The sequence below is a fragment of the Hypanus sabinus genome, chromosome X1, assembly GCF_030144855.1.
Source record: "Hypanus sabinus isolate sHypSab1 chromosome X1, sHypSab1.hap1, whole genome shotgun sequence".
NCBI classification, from domain to species: domain Eukaryota; kingdom Metazoa; phylum Chordata; class Chondrichthyes; order Myliobatiformes; family Dasyatidae; genus Hypanus; species Hypanus sabinus.
In genome coordinates this window covers 22,809,476-22,834,299 of record NC_082738.1, presented here as the reverse complement: position 1 = coordinate 22,834,299, position 24,824 = coordinate 22,809,476, and the positions used below count along the sequence as shown (strand labels likewise).

The 24,824-nt window shown below is 44.0% G+C and overlaps 1 protein-coding gene across 3 annotated transcripts in view; it reads right to left on the bottom strand.

The window, feature by feature from the left end:
• LOC132384685 (formin-like protein 3) overlaps positions 1 to 24,101 on the bottom strand; it is a 175,018-nt gene extending 150,917 nt beyond the window's left edge. For all 3 annotated transcript variants that reach the window (XM_059956050.1, XM_059956051.1, XM_059956052.1), the window contains exon 1: positions 23,638 to 24,101. In XM_059956050.1, the coding sequence (XP_059812033.1) occupies positions 23,638 to 23,751 (114 nt within the window). In that variant the 5' untranslated portion in view covers positions 23,752 to 24,101. The remainder of the gene's footprint in view (positions 1 to 23,637) is intronic.
• Between the last annotated feature and the right edge of the window lie 723 nt (positions 24,102 to 24,824).

Here is a 24,824-nt window from a genome sequence, read left to right as displayed (position 1 = left end):
AAAACACGTGCAGAAAGTTCAAGCTGGGAGAACAGCATTTCTATTGGTGCAGACCAGGGTTGGTAAGATAGGCGCAACTGCCAATCAGCAGCATTGGATGTCCAGGAGAGGGAAGTGAAGGCGTTACAGTATCACCATGTCAGAATTATGAAGCGTCTCTTCAAACACAATCACTACAGGATAAATAGCAATGGGTTTTCTGAGTAACCCATGGAGAATGTGGGCTCCTCAAAGATTTTCCTCTGGGTGTTCCCAGGCCTGGCCCTGTCCAATGGGCTGAAAGCTCACTTTAATCAACCATCCGACACATCGGAGAAATCATCCCCAAGACAACAACTCAATGAGCTGGCTAACCTGCGGCAGGCTGAATTATGCATTTGATTTCTGGGTTTACAGAAAAACAACTGCGAGCTTGGGAACTCTTTAAAAAGTAAATAAAGAAAAAAAAACAGAACAAAGAGGTCAGAGAAAGTCTACAAAAGGAAAAAATTCTCACAGAAAAACTTGCCACAGTTAGGCTATTTTTTGTAGCATAATTTCCTGCGTTATTAAGGTAGGAGTAGAATCGTCTGGGTTACAGTATATGAGTTCCAGGTTGTTTATTTACCCCTACTGTGTGAAGACCTGGGGGAATTCTTTTTTCTAACAGCTAAAAATGCTTTCATTATACCCCTCTTGCCCTTGCAGATTTTCTACTCTCCACACCAATCACCAAATGGATTTCATTCTAAACTGTCTTGAAAGCTCCAGTTACCTCATCTAAACACAATGTAATTAAACCTACCATGATTGAAATCACAGGAGTTTCCCAAGATGATAGAAATTTTCTACAGGGCAAAACTAAACCCCTGACTTTTATCAACAATTGACCTCCTCTCCTTTCGGAAACAAGGTGGATCTGCAGGAATAGCAGACACAATGAGGTCATTGAATTGCTGCAATAGAGAGAGAGGGAGAAATCAAGATGATTTAAAAAGTAGGTTTACAATAAGAGACAAAGCCCCATGGCTACAAGGACACACATTCTACACATGGACCTCACCAAATTCAAATCCTAGGCCAGATAGAAATGTGCACCTGGTACAACTAATGGGATATTCCCTGCAAAATTGCCCACCAAAATGAGGACTGCATATTCTTCTCCCCTTCTCCCCCTAATGGCACGCCCTTGCCCTCTCACCCTACCCAACACCGTATCTTCCTTCCACAATGCTCCAAACTTTCAACTCATCTTGCACACCCATCTCCATCCCCGTTCCACTTCCCATACCCCTCCCACTTCCTTGATGCGCTTCCCCAGCTCCCGCCAATCCCTGCTAATTGGCTCGCCGACACTTCAAAGATGCTGCCGTAATAGCTGCTTACATTAAGTATTAGCGGGCTCTGCTCGCAAATAAATCATGCATGGGGCATAGAGACAGGCTCAAGGGTGCAGGTTGCAGACAAAACATAGGCAAGTAAGAGATCAGTGCCCCTCTGGCATTGAATGTGTGATACAAGGCAGCCAAAATAACAATAACTAAAGTTGTATGACGATCAACTCTCAGATAACTTGAGTGCAGAAGAATCCGATCTGGGATCAGTGAAGGCACCAAAGATTAACAAACACAGTACCTCTTTCAGAGAATGCCACAGGCCCACAACTTGTGAACTACACATGTGCCCCAGATCAGCTTTGCCTCCCGTGATGTAAAAGGTTGGATTGAATCACATGTTGAATGCCAACACAAACTTAAGAAAATTCTCAACTAGGCCAGATGTGTATAATTTATGGCAGTGAATAGTCTGTCTTGGAATAAGGGGAAGGCTGTTTAGGACTGAGATGATAAAAAATTTCTTCACTGAAAGGGCGGTGAATCTCTGCAACTCTCTGACCTGGAGGAATGTGGGGATTCAGTCACTGAATTTATTCAGTCATGGATTTCTGCCTATTAAGGGACTAGAGGGATGTAGGGGAAAGTGCAGGGAAATGGCTGGAGGTAGATCAGCAGTGATCATGCTGGAAACAGAGGAGGCTGCAGCTGTTGTAATAGCAAGCAACAAACAACAAGCTGCTGGAGGAACTCAATGGGTTGAACAGCATCTGTTTGTGGGGGGAGGGGAGAGCAATGGTCAACATTTCAGTTTTTTTGCAGGGTTTCACCATGAAACATTCAGGGTTCCTTCCCCTCACAGATGCTGCTCAACGTGGATGATATTGATAAAAGTAGGACAGACTCAAAGGACCTAATGGCCTACTCCTGGCCCTATATTTGTTGTTTGTCTGATAATCCTCACTTTCACGCTACCATCGATCCTGTTGCATCTTCTCAAACATGACAGGAAACTCCCTATTGCCTTTGACAGCTTTTCTCCCTCAACTAAGATGACCAGAGACTTCTTGTAGCTTTCATTGGGAATTGGGAGGAATCCTGTTGTATGCAAACTGACTAGCACACTTCACAAAATGCTGGAGGAACTCAGCAGGCCAGGCAGCATCTATGGGAAAGAGTAAACAGTTGATGTTTTGGGTCTCAGCCCAGGCAGCTGACCCTGTTTCTGACAGAGGATTCTCTCTGTTTACTCTGTTCCTCTCTTTCCGAGTGCTTTCAGCATTTTCTGCTAAATTTTAGATTTCTAGCATCTCCAGAGTGGCTTTAAGTCAGTGTTGCCTAGACCAGTGGTCCTCAACCACCGGGCTGCAGACTGATGGTTGGGAACCACTGGCCTAGACGCCAACCTACTGACTTAAGTTAATTGGAAAGAGACTAGAGGAGATAAGGTTTTTTTAAAACTGCTTTCTCAATGCAGATGTTATGCTCTGCAACAGATTCACTGAAAAGGAGAGGTGGAAGCAGGTTCAAAGAGCCAGCACACTCATGATGGGCCTATCGCACTCCTGCTCGCTGTCAGTTGGGTGGGCAAGGCCCAGACCTCCAGGGCCAACTAGCCTGCCAAGAGTCACAGATCACACATAAAACAGCGGAGTGGGTGAGGTGCTGGGCAGCAGATGAAACCTGCTGGATCACATTACAAATAGATAAATTAAAAGCAGGAGCAAACCACTCGCCCCTCGAGCGTGATCTAACTGAAAACTCAAAGTTCTACCTTGAGATTCATTTTCTTGCAGGCATCTACAGGAAAAGAAATACAATAGAATTTATGAAAATCTATACATAAACAAAGGCTGACAAACATTCCATGTGCAAAAAGACTGTGCAAATAAAAAATAACCGGAGAACATGAGGTGTAAAGAGTAAGAAGCAATCTGTAGGTTGTAGAATTAGTTAATAGTCGTCTATCCAACCCACCCATGGTAACCTATTACTCCCTTTCATGGTAGGAAACAGCCAGACAGGGTGGGAGGTGGCCCAGTGACGGGGGCCTGGGAGTGGAATGCAGAGAAGCAACCTAACATAATTAATTAATTTGATTAGGAATAACTAGTTAATGCCAGAACAAACACTTCTACGCCAGTTACACAAGTCAGTTTAAACCGAAGCAGAAGGTGAGCTCTTCTCATTTCACATAGGGAGATTGGAGTAACCAGGTACACCCGCAGGGAAGGAAGCTTTAATCCCCTTCACCCACCAGCTGAGAACTGCACCCAGCTCAAAGTGAAAATCTGGACACTCCATCCCAGCTTCCCGCAGTCACAGAGCCCATCCAGCCTCATCACTGGACTGCTCAACGCACTAGAGGATGGTTTGCCTCCGCATCACCTTGCACTGAGTGCGACATAGACTGTACCTTTAATCAATCACTATTTGGGTCACATAGCAACGATGGCTTTCTTCATTTCCTCTTGCTGCTATTCTCACCTGTCTCACTGTATGCACAGCAGCCCACATCCTGCCCCAAGCCAAGTCTCCTTGCATAGCCACTCTGCTCGCCAAAACCCCACGCCACTGCTCACTAAAAATCAAGCCCTCACTGACAAATTGCCCCTCCCTCACTGCAGCCTCCCCACCGCTGGAAACCCTTCCGGCAGCGCTGTGCCTTTCAGTCTGGCGACTGCTGGTCTATGCACCAACCTGGGTCAAAGGCAGGCTACTCACAGTCATTCACATTACAAAAGAAGAATACTTCCTGCCGAAAGAAAGGCAGATTTGCATTTACATGGCACCCATCAATACCTCATCTCCTGAGAGAGAGCCTTGCCTGATTTATGGTCTCATTCAAAAGTCTCTGACAAAGCAGTTCTCCATCAGCTCTGAGGAGTCCCTGGGAATGCCACAATAGGTTGGGTTTGGCCTGGAACAGACCTGCAACCCACAAGCTGCTGTAGTGCGGGGATGGGTGTATTGCCTGTTGGCCCACTGTAACCAGCTTTGCTCCTCCAAGAGGACCCGTACTTTGTGATAGGGCTTGGAGGCTTGCGTGCCTCAATGACTCGGAGAGCTACATTGGCTGGAATCAGGGCTTTATGCTTTGGCTCTTGGTAGGGTCACCCATGCCAAACGGGTCAAAGGGTAGAGGCCAGACTAAGGTTGGTCCACCAGTCCTCCAGGTTCAGGGGTTCAGCTCAACCCTGACTGATCAAACAAAACTGTTACAGAAACAGCAATGACGAATCCTTCCACACCGGAGTGCGACAGTATTCCTGAGTCTCTGCCCGGAACTTGCGTGACTGACAGTAAACCGAGAGGAAGCTACTGACACGATGAAGGAAGCCGTGCACGCCACCAAAGATGGAGGATATTTATTGCTGCCCGAAATGCCAGCAGCGGAATGGGCAAAAGAAGCACCACCTTTGCTTCTCGTGATTCCCTCACCAATCGCATTTTCCAGACGTGAAGCTGCTCTGTTCGGCAGACAGAAATGATCTCTCACATTATTTTAGGGCAACACTGTGGCACGACTCCATGATATCAGATGCTGTCTGTATGGAGTTTTATGTTTCCCCCAAACCACCCCCCCCCCACCAGGTTCCCTTAGGTGCTCTGAATTCCTCCCATACCCTGAAGATACCCAAGTTGGTAGGTTAATTGTTAGCTGTAAGCTGACCCGACTGTAACTGAGTGTTAGGAGAATCTCAGGGGTGTGAAAGAATGGGTTACAGGTAAATTAATGGAGAATGCGATTGCTCTATCAACTAGCATGGATCTGGTAGGTTGAATGGCCTCATACTTTTTTCACCTGAGAAGCCAACAAAGGGACCAAGAAGTTCCACAACTACAAGACTGATCAAGGATTAACCATAAATTCAATGCAGCAATCATCTAGCTGAGTGTCAATGCAGCAATTATCTAGCTGAGTGCAGATAGGAAAGTGAAGGAGAAGATGAAAATATGGGGGCTGGGTGTGAAATAAGTTCATTTAAAAAAGAGATTTGTTTGTGTCATGACTGACTGGGACACAAAGGCTGATCAATCAGCCTTTTGAAGGAAAGTTCACTGAGGAGGTGGGAAAGTGCAGCACAAAATAAGGCGGAAAGCTATTTCGCCAAATGTCAGACACATTTAAATGCTGCCTGCGCAGTTAATGCCAGAGTGTTACTTCACGCAAAAGCAGGGAGGCTCTCACTGAATGTCAGTTGGGCCTACGATGGGTGAGGGCTGGTTGCAAGCAGTAAAACAAAGTGGGGGATGATGGTCGCGGAAACAGAGTTGGAATTTACAGATGGAGGGAAAGAGGGGATGTTGGTGCTCGTGGAAAACATTACCTCAGCAACATCAGACACAAATGTGCTTTCAACATTTTCAGGCAGGCCTGTCACTACGTGGGCAGCCTGAGTGGCTGCTCGGGGCAGGAGCTACAAGCTACTTGTGGAAGTGAGGGGCATAACACCTTGTGGAGCAGGGCATAAGTAGTGGGGCTGGGGACCCAAGAGGCTAAAGAGCCTTTGGGTTTTGCATCAATCAGCTCATCTTGTTGAAGTTGTCAACAGGAGTGTTAGAAACAGAATCAGTCCCCAAGGCCTACAAGTATGCCAATCTTTGTTCTCAGACTGTTTTCCGGTGTTGTCCTGTTAGGATTCTCCAAACTGTGCACTAGCAGCTGTGGAGAGTGAGTGAGACCTGGATTTAAGCCCTGTCACAAGTAGTCTACCAATGCCCAGCTTGTGAGGCTGGGCAACAAGAAATGGATGGAACACAGCAGGCCAGGCAGCATCTATAGGGAGAAGCGCTGTTGACGTTTCGGGCCGAGACCCTTCGTCAGGACACAACATTTCTGACGAAGGGTCTCGGCCCGAAACATCGACAGCGCTTCTCCCTATAGATGCTGCCTGGCCTGCTGTGTTCCACCAGCATTTTGTGTGTGTTGCTGGAATTTCCAGCATCTGCAGACTTCCTCGTGTTTGCTCAAGAAATGGATGGATTATTTTTCATTTTAAATTCATTTTCTGGGAAGTCCACATTAGTGTCAAGGCCCTCTTCATTGTCCATACCCAACTACCCTTGAGAAAGTGATAGTGAGCTGCCTTCAATGGGCTGGACATCCTTTAGGCCTGCGATTAGACAGCGAGGAGTGGCCTGGTGCTGAACCGTCACAGGACTGCATCCCAAGACTCAATACAGAGCCTGGCAGTCTGTGACATGATCATGCGACAGGCTCAGGTTTTGTTTCAGGAAAAAAAAACAATCCATAAACCCCCAGGCCTGGGTCAGATTGGATTTTAAAGTTATACCCAAGCAAACTTCTTTAGTAGCTTCAGAGGAAGGTTGGTGGTGGAGGGGCAAACAAGGTGAACATCTCTACAAGGGATGTTCAGCAAGGGACCCACTGCTTAACATCATTTTAAGTTAAGTTCAATCTGTGAATTCTCAGTTGCTTGGATGACAATCAGACTTATTAGCTCCTATACAGGGGTATGACAGAATTAAGATATAAAAGCCTTGGTGCATTTGGCTATATCAAATTCAAGTAGTTGCTGGACTGCACAGGAGACAGGTGTTGACGTCACTGTATAGGAAAGCTGGTCAATTTCAATGAATGGACATCCGAGGTTCTACATAGCAGATTTGGTCATGTTACACTAAGTTTAGATGATTACCGAATTTAATATCTAGAGTACCAGAATTCTGCTAGTTGAAACATACGAGATTTCCTGTGGTGCCTGCTGCCATCCCCAAACTACTGAAGAGGATAAAGCGAGGGACTTAAATCAAAATTAGGTTTAAAGAAATATTTCTTATATATCAATTATTTCCTAAATGTAGTTTCCCACACAAAGGATAGGCAAATTCATATAGTAAGTATTAAAAGTTGTATTTTGGACTTCCCAAATAAAAGGGGAAAAGCCTTGTTTCAGTCGCTTGCAAAATATAGAATGTGACTCAGTGTCAGCTCGCATGCCTATGAATCAGCTCAGATCCGGTTCAATACATGGACTCCCTAAGCCATGACAACATTGACAGCAGTCCATGCCAAGCCCAGTGAAACTCAGCGCACACTCGAGAACACAACACTTTGTTAATGGATTCAACTCCTGGATGCAACACAAAATTCAACAATTTCAGGCCATGATTTTGCTGCCCATGTAGCAGACCGCACCCCCCCCCCCCCCCCCCGACCCGTATCTCATTTTTTTCTCCGTACCATTCCCACCCTCTTTCAACTTGCTCCATCTCCCGTTCTTATCCAATCTCGACACACGCCGGTGATAACAGACCTGATTCTGATTCTGTTCTCTCCTGCCTTCATAGTCAGCTGAGAAGATCATCACGGACATTTACACTATACGCTGCATCCTCAAAGCAAACAGCATTATGAAGGACCCCACACACCCCTCATACAAACTCTTCTCCCTCCTGCCGTCTGGGAAAAGGCACTGAAGCATTCATACTCTCACGACCAGACTATGTAACAGTTTCTTCCCCCAAGCTATCAGACTCCTCAATACCCAGAGCCTGGACTGACACCAACTTACTGCCCTATAGTCTTGTTTATTATTTATTGTAATGCCTGCACTGTTTTGTGCACTTTATGCAGTCCTGGGTAGGTCTGCAGTCTAGTGTAGTTTCTTTCTATTTTTTTTTACATAGCTCAGTCTAGTTTTTGAACTGTGTCATGTAGCACGATGGTCCTGAAAAACGTTGTCCCATTTTTACTGTGTACTGTACCAGCAGTTATGGTCGAAATGACAATAAAAAGTGACTTGACTTGATACAAGATCACCAAGCAGTATAGTTAGCTCCTTTTCCTTCTCTCTCCACAAGTGCTGCCTGACATGTTGGCTGCTTCTGGCATTTTATTTCAGATTTTGCGCAACTAGTGCTTCGTATCACAGTTCCCTCCATCCTCTCCTATTCACCTCCTCCTGTTGAACCCTGACAGACTGATCAGCTGTCAGCCTTTCTCAGCCACTATTACAAACACTCCCTTTGTCCTCTCCATCCTTCCCCCTTCTCCACAACTTGTAGACGCAGCTCGGCACATCACGAAAACCAGCCTCCCTCCACAGACCCTGGCTACAAGACCGGCATCAAGGATAAGCTTTTATCCCTCTGTTATAAAACTATTGAAAAGTCCCCGAAGTATGAAATGTTGAACTCATGACCTCAGAATCCACTTTGTTTTGTGGCCCTCACATCTTATTATCTGGTAGCATTGCAGTTTCTCTGTAGCTACTGTACAACACTTTTATTCTGCACTTTGTTGTTGTTTTACCTCAATGTATTGTTGTAATGAACTGATCTGTATGAAAGCTATGTATGGCAAGTGTTTCACTGTACCTCACTACAATAATAAATCAATTCACCTATTTAAAACACATATTTGATCTTCCCCATTCTGATGAAAGGTCAGATCTGAAGGATTTGCTCTGTTTTTGGCTCCACAAATACTGCCTGAATGCTGACTATCGTTGATGCTTCCTATTTTCATTTCAGTTGTTGAATTGTCACTTGCTTCCCATTGGTTTTTTCCCCTCCCTTCTTTCCCTGCTTGGTACAACCAGACCTTGCCTGTTCCTGCTTTGGACAAAGGATCATTGACCTGAAATAAGACCATAGGAGCCAAATAAGGTCATTTGGTCCATCGAGTCTGGTCTGTTGTTCAAACATGGCTGATTTATTTTCCCTCTCAACCCCATTTCTTCTGCTTTCTGTTAGCTGGTTTCTTCTCCACAGGTGCTGCCTGACCCGTTGAGAATTTCCAACAGTTCCTTGTTTGATTATCTTAGATTCCTGCTCAGCTTATTCTAGACCTCCTGATTCCAGCCAAAGTTTATAACTGCCCTGGGCGTGTGTGGCAGGAGGGTAACCTGCAGGTGGTGGTGTAACCATGCCACGTGTCCTTCATGGTAGAGTTTGCAATTTTGCAAGATGTTGTCGAAGTAGCTTGGGCTAGTAACTGTAGTGCATTTTGAAGATGGCATACAGTGCAGACACTGTACGTCTGTGGTAGAGGGAGGGAGTGTTTAGGGTGGTGGATGGGATGTCAAAAAAAGAAGGAAGTTGTTTTATCCTGGATGGCATTGAGCTTCTTGACAGCTGGACCACTTCATCTTGGATGGTGTTATCTATAGCATGCCACATTCTTTGGAAGCTTTGTTCCAGTTTGGTTAGACTTGAGTTTAGAAAATAAGGGGTAAAGTTAATCTGCTACCAGTGTTTGATAGTCTCTACTTTTCTACTGTACTTCCTCTGTTTGAATAATGAAGTAGAGAGGACACTATCTTAGAGGAGCCAGACCCCTTTGGAGGGAAATTTGGAAGCACCATTTCATGGAAAATGTCATGGAAATCTGTGTACAATTCCATGTCCTAAAATGGCTGTGGTTGCTTGGAGAGGAGTGCAGGGATCCATTGAAGCTTTCAGGGATGATACTCATTATTCTTTGTTGACCAAAGATATTAAAAGATATGGAGCCAAGACACTCACCGATGCTTGCCACCCCCAATCCCCTTCTGTCCCAAAGTTCTTATGTGCATTCAGCGTTGGATTTACAATACAAGCCCAGGAGCATTATCAGATAAATTATGGCTGGGTCATTGAGAAAGATCACCAAGGTTTTCCATCAAGGAGAAGATAGAGGCTGAGGCTTTCTGGAGCTTGGAGCCTTAGAGGCTGAAGTGTACTGCAGGCCAGAGGTGGAAGAGCATCAAGATCTGAGAGTTGGCCTGCCAAGAAAGAGTAGTGCGAGAAGACAGGACAGGGGTGCAAAGTCAGAGGCCACAGCACAAAAACAGGCCAGATGTCCTAACAAACCTTCACTGTCATTAAAGCCCCACACTAGCCTCCCCCATTTTACCCCATCTCACCCTAATAGCACACTCTTCAACTTTTATTTTTATTAAAATATACTTTATTGATTATGTATACAGTTCAACACACACAAAATGCTGGAGGAATTGAGCAAGTCAGGCAGCATCTTTGGAAGGGAATGAACAGTGGAGCTTTGGGCTGAGTGCTTATATAGACACAGTTCGCAACCCCCCCCCCCCGCCCCCCGTCTCTCGCAATCTATGATAATTGTATCGAGCACTCGCTGTGGCAACAGTTTTGAATACTAAGCTATTTTAGTAAAGATTTCTCCTCAGTGACAGCTATTACTGACTACTTTGTACCTCTAGTCCTTGGTTCCGGTCTTGCCCACAAGCGGAAACATGTCTGTCTCAACCTTACCAAACACCTTCATCATTTTAAAGGTCTTTTGAACAGGATGAGGTTAATTGGAACTCAGCACAATCAAGTGAAAACAAACACAAAGTGCAAGAGTGCACAGCCTCCTTCCCTCTGCCGCAGAACCATGTCAGCTTCAGACACAGATGACCCCAGCAGAGTGACTTTCCGAAAGGAAGCTCTGACGTTCAGTTGAAGGAGCTCGCCCATGAGGGAGAGGTGCAGATTTTTAGCTGTTGAGGCAGGATTTGAGGGCGCCCTCGCAGTTTCAGTTTATGTTGACAGGAAGCTGCTGATGGAAAGCTTGTTACTGAACTGATAAACTATTGTCCACACATCACAAGACAGACAGCGGTAGAGTTTCTCTTCATGGTGGGAAGATTGAAGTGATTCAGAAGGTATTTTACACAGCCCGTAAACCACTTCAGCTGTAAAGATATTTGAACTCCTGGCAGTGTTTGCAATGCTGGTGAGTGGCACTTCTAGAGTCTGCCTGCAGTAGGGAATTCCACTTTTCCTGATGAAACCTGCCCTCCAACCTCCTTCCTGAACCCACCGACTGCAACGACCCCTGACCCACACTCAGGACTCGGCCAGAGGCACTGAGCAAACACAAAGTCACTTGTTTCATAATCCTCGCACGGGCTTTCCAGGCTATTCAACGTGGGTCTGCACTTCATTTCACAAGTTCAGGAAATCCCAAATCTCTTCACAGCCAACAAACCACTTTTTGTATTGGAAAGTCCAGCCACAACTGATGTAGAAAGATAGCAGCCAATTTTCTCATGTGATCATGGTTCTGTTCTGTGCTGTCACTAGAGTGTTGAGGGCTGTTTCAGCACGGTGCCAGCATTAATGTCACTTCTCAGGCAAGAGAAATACTCGAGTAGGAGTGGGGAAAGGATCCAGTGTTCACAGACAACATCCAAACCTACAAGAATGACATCCTGCTGACAGCTTTTGAGGAACTTGGGGCAAAATTGATTAGAAATCTTCACTCTGAGTTGTGATTTGAAAAATATATGGGTTGGTGTAAGGTTCAATAGGTCAGGCAGCTTATTGAAAAGTGGATAGCTCAATAGGTCAATTTGTGAGACACTAGCACCAATCATATGTAAAGAAGGAGCTGTTCCATTGGGCTGGGTTTGAGACATGAGAGACAGCAGTTGCTGGAAGCTGGAGAAGCACGCAATCTGCTGGAAGAACTCTGCAGGTCGAGCAGCATCTATGGAGGAAAAGAAATGTCCATGTGTCCGGTCAAAACCATGCATCAGAGCCCAGTAGACTGTTTGTTGCTAAAAATAGGCTGGGACTGGGACCCAGATAATTTAAATAATAAGCTAGGGCTTGCAACTGAAAAACTCAATGATGGGTTTGGGTTGGAAAATTACAGAAAAAAAAAAGAGGACAAGGCTATAGAACAAAGTAACTGCATACAGAATGACAAGAAAGGATAAAGTTTAATTGCAATATTACATACGTAACTATGTCATATCAAGGAAAACCCTAAAAAGTTAAATTTAAAGGCACCCTATTTGACTGTGAGAAACACAAGAGAGACAAATTAATGGCATAAGTCAAAATTAATGAATTGGATCTGAATCAATATAGAAACGTGGCTCCAAGGTGACCAAGGCTGGGAAATAAACATGCTAGGGTATTTGACATCTATAAAAGACAGCTGAAGTGGATGAGCTGGGGGTTGGAGGGGGGAAAACAGGGATATCCCTGATGATAATAGGAGAAGAAGATATATAATGAAAAACAATCTTCGCTTAGATGAACAGGAACTGGAAACAGTATTGGATGGAAGGAAGTACAACTGGTCAACATTCTTTGGCCTTTATGGTCTACAATAGCAGCAACACAATTATTGAGAGAATTAATTAAGAAATACATTTGAAGCAAATGTGAAACACAAGTAATCGTGAGGGATTAAACCTGGCAAAGCAAATTGGCAAGAGAAGCCTGGGTAATAAATTCATCAGATGAATTTGGGACTGCCTCCTGGAACAACACACCATGCAACCAACCCCAAACAAGTTATTTCAGATCTAGCCTTGCATGATGTGACAGGGTTAATTAGTAATTTCAGAGTAAGGGATCTTCCCAGAGAAGGTGATCACAAAATGATAAGATTTATTTTTAGTCAGACTGAGGGGGACACAATTCAACTGGAAATTAAGCAGTTTTATCTTAAACAAAGCCAACTGCATAGGCGAATTGACCAAGTTAAATTTGAAGGTTTCCCAGTAGGTAAATAAAGGCATATATTGAAAAATTTTTAATTAGTGGAATATATATTTGTTGAAATAAAAGCTCCATAGTGACCTATCTGTGGCTAACTAAGAAGGTTAAATATAGTATTAGGATGAGAAGAAGAGGTTTATAATGTTGCCAAGAAAAGTAAATGTGAAGTTTGGGAGAGATTTTGAAAGCAGCAAAGGCTGACCAAAATATTTTTAAAAAGATGGATATTGAGAGTGGACATTTAAAAAATTAAAATGAATTATGTAAAAATAGAAAAATCTTAAGAGACAAAAATGTGGGCGAAATTATATTTGTGAAATAAGGAAATGGTTAAGGCATTAAAAAGTTATCTTTTATTGTGACTTCAATGAAAAGAGCAGAAATAATGTCTAATCACAGTGAGGAACTTAACTGATGTCTGCAGAAGGAACTTAAGGGAATATAAAATGGCAGTCCCCAATATCTGATAGCTGGTGTTCCAGAATTCTAAAGGGGTGGTTGCAAAGCTACGAGATGCATTGGTGACGATAATCTAAAATTCCATGGCTTCTGGAACAATGCCAGCAGAACTAGAAGGTGGCAATGATATTCAAGAAAGGAGGGTGTGACAAAATAGGAAATTAGCCAATTACTCTAACATTAGTTGGAGGCAAAATGTTGGAATGCATTATCAATTACCTGATAAAGTGGCTCATGAAAAACAGATGCCAGAAATCTGAAATAAAGAACAGAAAATGCTGAAAACACTGAGCAGGTCAGACAGCAGCTGCAGACAAAAAACAAGTAATGTTGCTTTGACCTGTGGCATTGACTCTGTTTCTCTTTCCACAGATGCTGCCTGACCTGCTCAGTGCTTCCAACATTTTCTGTTTTTATTTGTGATAGTGTGTCACTTAAGAAATAGTAACATGATGAAAAGAGGGTGAACAAGTTTTAACGAAAGGGAAATGGTATTTGACAAATCTTAAAAGGATGTGACCAGCAGTGGAAATAAAGGGGAAACCACTGAATATAAATTTGGATTTTAAGAAGCCATTTGAGATAAGATTATTACTAAAACCAGAGACCATAGGGTTGACAAAATTACATCAGCACAGATAGAGGATTAGTTAAAAATGGCAGAAATAAATAGGAATAAGATTTAAGCCAGTTCTGATGAAGGGTTACAGCCTGAAACATTGACTGCTTATTCCTCTCCATAGAGGCTGCCTGACCTGCTGAGATCCTCCAGCATTTTGTGCGTGTTGCTCTGGATTTCCAGCATCTGCATAATCTCGTGCTTAAGATAAAGATTTTTTTTTCTGATTGGCCTGCTGTCACGAATGGGGCGCCACAGGAAATTATCAAGGGCCTGTGATATTTACAATCTACACAAATGACGGCTGAAGGTTACAGAATCCATTAAGTTGCTGATGATGCAAATCTAAGTTGAAAAGTGAGCTGTAAGGACACAAATGTCTGCACAGGGATTTAAACAAATTAAATGAGTAGGCGAGAAGATGCAGTATAGTGGGAGAGATTATCCATTTTACTGGGAAGAATTGAACAGCATTTTTTTTAAATGGTGAGATATTTTAAATGTTTGTATTCAAGGGGATCTATGTGGCCTACTTCATAAATGCAGAGAATAAATATACAGGTAGAGCAAACAATGAAGAGGTAGGACAGTAAGGGGGTCTTGCTAAGATTGCACAGAATTTTGGTGCAGCCACATTTTGAGAACTGTGTGCAGTTTTAGTCTCCGTGCTGGAGGAGAGATACACTGGCATTGAAGTCAGTAGAGGATTACTGGATTGAGGACTTGTTCTATGAACATCTATCAAGTAGGATTGTTCTCTGCTACCTATGATTTGGGGGAATCCAAGGTGATCCCATGGAAAGATACAAGGCTCTGAGTAGATCTGAGAGGGTAGATGAAGAAAGACTGCCTCAGTTGGCTGGAGAGTCTGGAGGAATCACCATCTCGGGATGAGTGGATGAACATTTCAAATGGAAATGAAGAGAAACTTCTTCATGCAGATGGTCAGGAATTGCTTCCTCCAGAGTGCCATAGATGCTCAGCCACTGCGTATATACGAAGCAAAGGCTCTTGGATATCATTGAATCAGATTCGAGGAGCCATAATAGACTATGCCTGCTGTTATTTTTCAGGAAGCACCCATAAACAGTGGTGAGATAATAACAAAATAATAACTTGCAGTGATGTTGATTAAGGAATCGATATTGAACAGGAGAAAAATAATGAATCACCTGTTACTCAAAATAATATCAAATGGTCTTTTAAATTCATCTAATTGGACTTAAGGGCCTTGGTTCAAAGTATCATTTGAATGATATTCCTTCCAGACAATTTAGCGAATAATACAGTAAATAACTAGAATGCGCTTGAATTAATTAACCTCTTGGAACAGTGGAAAACTGGTTGCCAATTTGGACTGGGGGTGACTGCCTAGATTTTGTGCTCAAGTCTCAGTAGCACAAAGACAAACCTTTGACTCATGGAGAGTTGCCAAGTGAACCACAGCTGACAGTTGAACTCGTGTGCCAGTAGGAATCCAAATGGAGCAAAGGGGTTGGAGAGGAACACAACCAAACCTGATTCTATACATTCAACAGCTACCAGGAGTCAGTGCAGCAGGAAACATGGCTGAGGCTTATTCCCCTATAGCTCTGACTATGGGGTGTATCACACCAGCCTGAGAAGCATTTTTGTGGAGACCCGTTGCATGACAGTAATCCACAATTAAACCTTGGTGCCCCAAAGGCTCTGCTCAATTCAAGTATAATGGCAATGCAGCAATCAAGAACAGCATCCTTTGCTTATGAAATTACTTATGCTAAATTGTAATACAATTGGAAATAAGTAGATTCTACCCCAATAGAGAGCAGCTCCATTGCTGCTCTGCTGGAGAACGCCATGTGTAAGAGGGAGTTTCTACTTGTCCGCTGCACTAGGATTGAAATAGATACAACAGCCTGCAGTTAGATGTGCTCACTTGGATATCCAGTTATCACACCTAGTCTTGAAAGCTGGTAATATCTTCTGCCTCAGCCTCACCTGGGGAGTGACGCCCAGTTCTCTGTGTGCAGAAGTTTCTCCTGCTGCAAACTCTCTTCTATTTCATCTTGGATGTGGAGTCACTAATTCTAGAAGGCTCATCGTCTGGATGCTATTTGCTTCTATCTCCACTGACCCACCCTTTCACCACTTTAAAATACTCAATCACATACACAGAACCAAATTACTCTGTGACCATTGGATCAATTGCCTCGTGACACTGAAATCAACATGTCTAAAGTGACTGAAAGAATCATTCAGTGACCAAGAAGCGGATAGAAGTTGGAAGAACAAGATAAAGGCAGCTTGTATGTAGCATGAATATCCTACAAAATTCAACATTGTTTGCTGAATATTAATATTTTATTGAGGTACCACACTGAAGAGGCCCTTACAGCCCTTCAAGTCACACCACCTGATTTAATCCTAGCCTAATCATGGGACAATTTACAATGACCAATTAACCTTCAAAACGAATACATCCTTGGAGTGTGGGAGGAAACTGGAGCATCTTGAGGAAACCCACACAGTCACCAGGAGAATGTGCAAACTCTTTACAGACAACAGCAGGAAATGAACCCAGGTTGCCTGTACTGCAAAGAGTTGTGCTAACACTGTCTGTGAGGAGTTTTATGTTCTCACCATGGCTGTGTGGGTTTCCTCCAGGTGCTCGGGTTTCCTCCCACAGTTCAAAGATGTACTGGTTGGTAGGTTAATTGGTCATTGTAAATTGTCCCCTGATTAGGGTAGGGTTAAATCCGGGTTGCTGGCTGGCATAGAAGGGCCTATTCTGTACTGTATCTCAAATTAATAAATATGCCACTTTTGACTTAGAATATTCAATATGCTTTGGGCAATATTTACACTGGAGGTTGTTGACCCTAGAATGATAAAATTACTTAAGTGGAACTTTCACTTTCACCAGTATTTGAATGTTTGTTATGGCTGCTCTGGGGCCTGATTACATGACCACACAAAAAAAATCACTCTTATGGAGCAAACAAATCTGACAAAACTGCCCCAGCAATTGAAATCTAATAAAGGTGGGTGGGGGAGAGATCACTCCACTGTCCCAATGTCTGCCCCAACATTTGACTAGATCATACCTCATCTGCACCATGAATCCACTTTGGTTCTGTGGCCCTTACACAACAAAAAATAAGGCAGCTCTTAATTGAACACATGATCACACAAGCACCCACATTTTCACATCAACTGTTTCGGAGGACTGATGGGGAGTTGGGGGAGGGTGGGAGGGGAAGAAGTTTCCAAGTTTTTCATTATCCTTTGCGTGAAAAATCACTTCATTCCAAACAGCAAAAATCAGGCTGCTCCATCTTTATTCTGGATGTCCACCCTCTCTCGAGGAAATGGTTGCTCTTTACCTACCCTATCTAATCCTTAAAATTATTTTAGCACCCAAGTTATAACAGCACTCAAGAGAATAAACGCAATGTGGTGCCTACACTACTCACTTTCCCAGATCTCGCATTCTTCACCTTGAGGGGGAAATCAAACAAAAAACACCCACTCCTCTCTCATAGGAAACACCTGCATTTGTCGTCAAAACTACTTTCTGACATGTGATGGCTTTTTAGCCAATCATAATTAAAAAGACAGATTTCTTATAGTACTTTTCTGGAGGCCCCAAAGTGCTTGACAGACACTGAAATTTGTTTAAAATGTTGCAAGAGATGCAGCAGGAAATTTGCACTCAGCAAGCATTCTGCAGTGTGCCATGGACCACAAAATCTGATTTTTTTTTCTTATTTTAATTGAGGGATCAACATTTCCCATAACATATTGTCATACAACACGGAAACAGACACCAAGTATCCATCTATACCAGTCCCATTTCCTCAGATGTTCTCCAAACCTTTTACCCCTTACTCTAAACATATGCTTGTGCAAGAAAATGAATAGCAAATTATGAAAATCGAGCTAGAATGAAATACCTGAAAAAACAACTCACTTACACACTGAGAATAAAATAACTCTCCTGCTCTTCAATATAATGCAAAAGGATCTTTTACATCCACATGAGAGAGCAGAAGGGACCTTGATTTAATGCCTCACCCAACAGTGCAACTCTTCTTCAGCAAAGCACTGTGGTGTCAGCATGGACTGGTGTGCACAGATCTCCAGAGGTGAGTTATCACGACGAAATCGATGCAAATCAACCACAAGACTGCCAAGCTTCCCAGGCATTTACATGGCTCAACAGGTGGGTTATGCCAACCGGGTTTGGCAGTTTATATCATGCCCAAGACACAGAAAGGCACCACAATGCAAAATTTACCCAAAGATTGAACCTTTGACTTTGGCCAAGAGTTGGAAAATAATTTTCCAAATGAGATTGGTTGCAAAGAAACAGCGGAACTTGCTTCCAAGCATGTGCAGAATTCAGCTGGACCATGTGCATATGCATGCGATACCAAATGAATTGTCTGCTGTAGATGTGAGGCATGCAGGTTACTTCATCACCTAGCACCCACAACAAAGCAATTTCAAATGCAAATTGCTTATCAGTGCCTAGTCAGACCCCTTTTTTAACAAGGTGATCTCTCAGGCTGTGAGTGAATAGCCTCTTTTGAAGACTTCAACAAAGGTAACCCATTATTCTAGGAAACAACATACCCTTTTACAAACCTTTTCTGTATGAGACCTACATTGGTTTGTATTAGTTCATCTGGAGAAGAGTTAGCCCACTCTGCAACAATCATACAGGATGATTTCCTCCACCTGTTGTGCTAATCTCATTAAAATGTGGCTAGTGCTCTCCAGTGTCAGTTAAAAAAGCAAAAACAAACATTTTATATTTCCATAGCAACACACACAAAATGCTGGAAGAACTCAACAGCTTAGGCATCATCAATGGAAATTAATAAACTGTTGATGTTTCAACTCAAGACCCTTCATCAGGGCTGGAAAGGAGATGCCAGAATAAGGTGATGGGGGAGGGAAAGGAGGACAAGTCAGAAAGTGATGGGTGAAGCCAGATGGGTTGGAGAGTGGGGGATGAAGTAAGAAGCTGGGAGGTGATGGGTGGAAAAGGTGAAGGACTGGAGAAGAAAGAATCTGATAGGAGAGGAGAGTGGACCATGGGAGAAAGGGAAGGAGGGGGCACTGGGGGAGGTGATAGGAAGGTGAGGGGAAGAGGCAAGAGGCCAGATTGGGGAATTGATGGAGAGAGGAAGGAAAAATTATCAGAAGTTGGAGAAACCTAGACGGAATACGAGGTGTTGCTCCTCCAACCTGAGAGTGGCCTCATCGAGGCAGAAGAAAAGGTCAAGGCAGATGTCAGAAGGAGAATGGGGATAGCAATATAAATGGTTGTTCACCAGGAAATTCTTCTTTTTTCAGATGGAGTGCAGGTACTCGGCATAGCGGTCTTCCATTCCACATCAGGTCTGTCCAATGTAAGGGAAGCTGCATCAGGAGCACCAGATACAGTAGATGACCCCAACAGATACACAGGTGAAGTGTTGCCTCACCTGGAAGGGCTGTTTGGGGCCCTGAATGGAGGTGAGGGAGGAGGTGAATGGACAGGTGTAACATTTTGGTTACTTGCAGGGATAAGTGAGGAGGTAAGAACCAGAAGGGAGATGTGGAGGTTTTTCCACATGTTCTTTGGGTATATTTCCTGGTGGCCAACCATTTAAATTCCTATTGCCATTCTCTTTCTGACAAGTTGGCCCACGATCTCCTCTTCTGCCAGGATGAGGTCACTCTCGGGTTCAAAGAACAACACTTCATATTCCATCTAGGTAGCCTCCAACTTCCGATAATTTTCCCCTCCCCCTTCTTGCTTCTTCAATTCCCCAATCTGGCCTCTTACCTCTTCTTCTCACTTGTCTATTACCCCCCACCCCCAGTGCCACGCCTCCTTCCCTTTCTCCCATGGTCCACTCTTCTTTCCTATCAGATTCTTTCCTTCTCCAGCCCGTTACTTTTTCCACCGATCACCTCCCAGCTTCTTACTTCTCCCCCTCCCCCATCCACCTCGCTTCATCTATCACCTCTGACTTGCCTTCCTTCCCCTCCCCCACCTTCTTATTCTGGAATCTTCCCCCTCCCTTTCCAGTCCTGATGAAGGGTCTCAGCACAAAACATCAACTGTTTATTAATTTCAGTTCACAGAACAAAGTCATTCCCCCACTACCTTCTCTATAAACTATTTTCCCCACATTCCCAAAAATTCTGCCCAAAGTCTATCACTCACCTACACACTCGGGACTATGTACAGTGGCTCATTAACCTACCAACACACGTAACTTTGGGAACATGGAAGGAGAACGGAGCGCCTGGAAGAAACCTATATTGTCACAGGGAGAACATGTAAACACCAAACAAACACTGGAGGTTAGACTCCAACCAGTGCCCCTAGAGCTTCAAGCCAGAAGCTGTGTGCTACACATTTGCATTTTTCGCATCTGCTCCAATAACCAGTTTTACAGTCAGTGAAGGAAAAATGGCAATTGATTCAGGCACAACAAGCTCCCGCAAATAGAAATGTGACCGAGTAATCTGGTTTAGTGATAACAGCTTGGGGTACAAATATTGGCTGGAACTTTGGGGAGAACTTCCATACTTTTCACTAAAATATCATGGGATCTTTTCTGTCAGCTGAAAAGTGTTGCTTTAGTTTACATTTTCATTCTGCTGTTTATACGTTCAACTGAGTCATACTCCATCAGTGATGGGATGGAGCATTGATGTGGATAGCTATGGTTTGGGACTGCAAACCACAGGGATGAGATCAGTGCTACTGAACCTCAACAGACAGTGAGTCGATTTAAAAGGGAGTTGAGAAGTCTGTGTGAGAGACAAAGAATGGGAGGAATGGGGCAGGTGGAATTGTTCCCCTGGGAGCTGACAGGGGCACATTGGCCTTCTTCTGTGTAATGAGAGTAAGACGAGTCACCCAGTGAACTTTTAGGTTTGACACCTTCCTTCCCCGCAACTTCTCGCCCAATGGCTTGTCACAACTATTGTGATACTGGGAGCCCCACAACTGACCCCTGAGCTAAAAGGGGAAAAGATATATAGGCCCCCATTTATGTTCACTGTTGGCTGTGAAACTTCGGCTTGGAAATTTTTTCTCTAAACCACTCTACCTTTCTAATGTTCCTTGAGATCTACCTCCACCTCTCTAATATACGGCTAGGCACCAGATTTTGGTAGGCAGAACTTAGGGATGGTTAAGGTGTTGTACAGATGAAAGTTTATACAAAATAAACACAACCCAGTTCACATGAAATCACTGACATCACAGAGTAGAGCTAGCCTATTGAAAGAATATAAAGCAGCTGAACCTGACTAAGAACTAGATTCCACACTTGCTCAATGCAAGAAATCAAATCTGTTCAAAGCCCAAGTGAGTTAAATAGCCTCAACACAATAGCATAGACCTAGTAATTATCAAGCTTTCAAAACTCGACATGATAGATGACAGGCCTCAGATCCTTTCCCTTGTGCTGGTTCCCACCCCCAACTCTCAGGTCTTTAAGTGCTAGAGTAGAAAACAAGGGAGAAGCCAAAGATTCCTAAATGCTGTAGTGTGGCCTCCGGTCCCTGGCAGTCATTTGCTTCCTAATTCACTATTAAGGTGGGGGGGGGGGAGGAGAAAGAAAGGGTCAAACCTTAAGATTCACTGCGTAGCACATCTTTCTCACTCACTAATAATGACACAGAAATAGGCCACTTGATTCATCTGGTCTATGCCAGCTCCCAAGGGAACAATTTCATCTGTGTTACATAATATTCACCTAAAATCCTGGGGGGGGGGGGGGTTACTGGTCCCATATAGGCTAAAACTAAACAGCTAGCTTCCTCATCTCTTGCACCCTCTGTTGTCCATCACCAACTTGCTACCTAATGCTTTCAACATAGCCAATGGTCCTGTGAGCTTCACAAGCACGTTATCAGATAGAAAGCAACACCAATCCAAAGGGGCATTAAACCTGAGGATGAAGAAAGCAGTTGTAAGTTCTGAAGAAGGAGCATTGGTCCTGAAATGTTAAATGTTTCTCTCTCCACCAGAGGACCTGCTGAGCGTTTTGGGCATTTCATTTTTATTTCAGTTTTCCAGTATCTGTGGGTTTTTTTAAAATTTTTAGTTATTTTAGGGTAGGAAGTGGCAGAGGGTTGTTGGAATGGGAAGATTAGAGATTGGGGAAGGTGGGGGGGGGGGCGCGTGAGGACGAGCCCGGAAAAGGAATAACAATTTTGAAGAAAACATCACATCAGGAGCCGAAAAAAACAACTCCTGAAGGAACTCTGCATCCTGAGATCTGAGTCCTGGTACAGGGTTTCGACACTGACAATCCACCCCCACCCACACACACACCCTCCTCACAGATGCTGCTCCACCAGCTGAGTTCCTCCAGCAGATCATTTATTGCTCCAGGTTCCAGCATCTACAGTCTCTTTTCTCTGCTGGAGCAGCTCATCGGGGCGGGCAGCACCCATATTTCAGGTCAAGACCGTTCATCTGAAATTGCACCAGCAGTTATGGCCGAAATGACAATAAAAAGTGACTTGACTTGACTTGACTGCCCATTTTCCTCCATAGATGCTGCCTGGCCTGCTGAGTTCCTCCAGCATCTTGCTTTTTTTTTCGTTCTAGGTTCCAGCATCTGTGGTCTCTTTGCCAGGCGAACTAATCTGGGTGCAGAATGGGAGGGGCATCGGGCGGCAGCAACAGGCCAGAGATAATAAACAAACACGCTGAATATTCCCGAGGCGATGGCAATCTCTGCAATTTCATCATCAACGAGTCCCCCGACCCCACCTTTCACCCCTCTTCTTCCCCACCCACGGAACTACGGAAGTGGAACAGATTACATCAACAAAAGAAGTGGAATCTAAAGAGAACAAGCACAGGTTATCCGACCCATCAGCGCATCTCGGCTGGTTCACTGTTACACTCATCTGCCATCTGTTACTGTGCTCAACACTTGTCCCAGCAAGGTCCAGCCGTGACCACTTTGTTACGGAGTTGAGATTATACCCAAATGCAGGAACGTGCAGGATTCGGATTTCTTTCTGAAAGACTCTGCTTACAACACCGAGGAGAGTGTCGGAGGGAGGGAGCAGGAATTTACTTCACAGGGAGCTAAAAATCTCTTTAAGACTGCAGGCTTCTTATACTTGATTAGTAGCTCTCCGCCCCCAAAACAATAACAAGCCACCTCCTCCGGTCCGTGCCCTGACTGCAACTTTTCAAAGCAGGGAGATTACACTTATTAAACATACTTCCAGTTCAACCCAAACTCTTTCCCCGAAGACCCTCTGTTATTAAACTGTGTCCCTGTGGGAGGCAGGCAAGGGGTGGGAATGAGAAGGAAGCAAGTCACACAGATAGCGGATAGCTTGTTGTCCTCTCCTTTCCGACATCTGCATTCCGTGACTGTAAATTGAACTGTCAGCCGCCTGAATAAGAACTTAGCTTCCAAGTGTAAGCGAGGAGCTGAGATACACACACGCTAATTACCCGAGTTCAGTCCTGTAACTTGAAACGCGCCGTGGTGACAGCGCCGTTTGTCTGCATTGGTTCCCAGCAAAACGCAGCGAAAATAATCCCTTTCCCTTTAATTCACTAGAAAATGGTGACCGTTACAGGAGTATAAGGGCGCTGGCGAAGCCAGATTGTTAATTCTTCACCGTTTCTGAGAATCGGACGGCAAAATAAACGGCTGATCCAGCGGCGCATTCGAGATCAAACGGCACCGATGGAGGACCAGGGGAAGAAAACTGATTAAAAGTCAAAACCCAACTTACCAAAACCATCGCAAACCTCTCCTCCAATTCGCATTGTTCGGGCATTGGCAATTTCAGCGGCATGGTTTGAGCACTCAAATTCGTCTGCACATCCAGACTTCCAGTGTTTCCCATCTCATCCGGGGCAATACAAGAGATTCAAATTCCCCTTTTTGTGTTAAATTCCCCTTGGGGAGGGGGTACAGAGTGGGAGACTCCCAAGAATTGATCTCCCGCAGTGTCCGGTCTGTCCAAAACTTTTCAAAAACTTTGTACAAACGTTTTCTTCTGGGGGAAAAGACTTGCCAAAATATTTTTCTCAAATTTAAAGTTATTTTAACCTTTCTTCGCCGTTCTCGGAATAAATCGGTTTCCAGCAGTTGGAAATCACCCCACAGGAATCATTTCAGCAGCTTTCTGCCTGACTGTCTAACTCGCTGTGTAGTAAGGACTCTCTAGCTCCATTCATTGTTCAGTGTCAGTTTCTCGCAGCCTCTCTCCGCTGAAAGCAACGAGGGAGCAAGAGCGCGCGCCCATTCACTAATTCGGGGGGAAAGCGCTGTTTCCATTGGTCCGCGCCCGTTGTCAATCATGCTTATGACAAAGAGAGGGACGGGCCAGTGTGACTTGCTGAAAATGGAAGTTCCGCTCATTGTATAGAGGATATTCCCTTCTGCCATATTGGCCACTGGAAGCCAGGAGCACTAGGGTATCCCTCCAACAAAACAATCTGCCCCATTCAGGGCACATTGCTTTAAAAAGAAAAAAATATGCTGCACTGCCTTCTGGTTAAGCAACGTCTCAGATTAAAAATTCTCAGAACATCAAATAATGTCTGAGATGTTCAGGAGGGGAGGCAGTATCTGCTGATGGAGAAACAGAGTTAACGTTTCACGTAGATGGCTTTTCAATAGAACTAAAATTCTCACTCCCTCTTTCAAATCCCTACATGGTCTTGCAACTGCCTGTTGCTGTAGTGTTCCACCTTGCAACCCAGAATCAGGTTTAATATTACTGTCATATGTCATGAAATTTGTTGTTTTGTGGCAGTGTTACCATGCAATATATATTTCTTATAAACTACAAATTACAATAAGAAATACATATAAATAAATTAAATAAGTAGGGCAAAAAGAGAGTGAAAAAGAAAAAAAATCATGAGATAGTGTACAGGGGTTCATTGTCCATTCAGAAATTTGATGACGGTG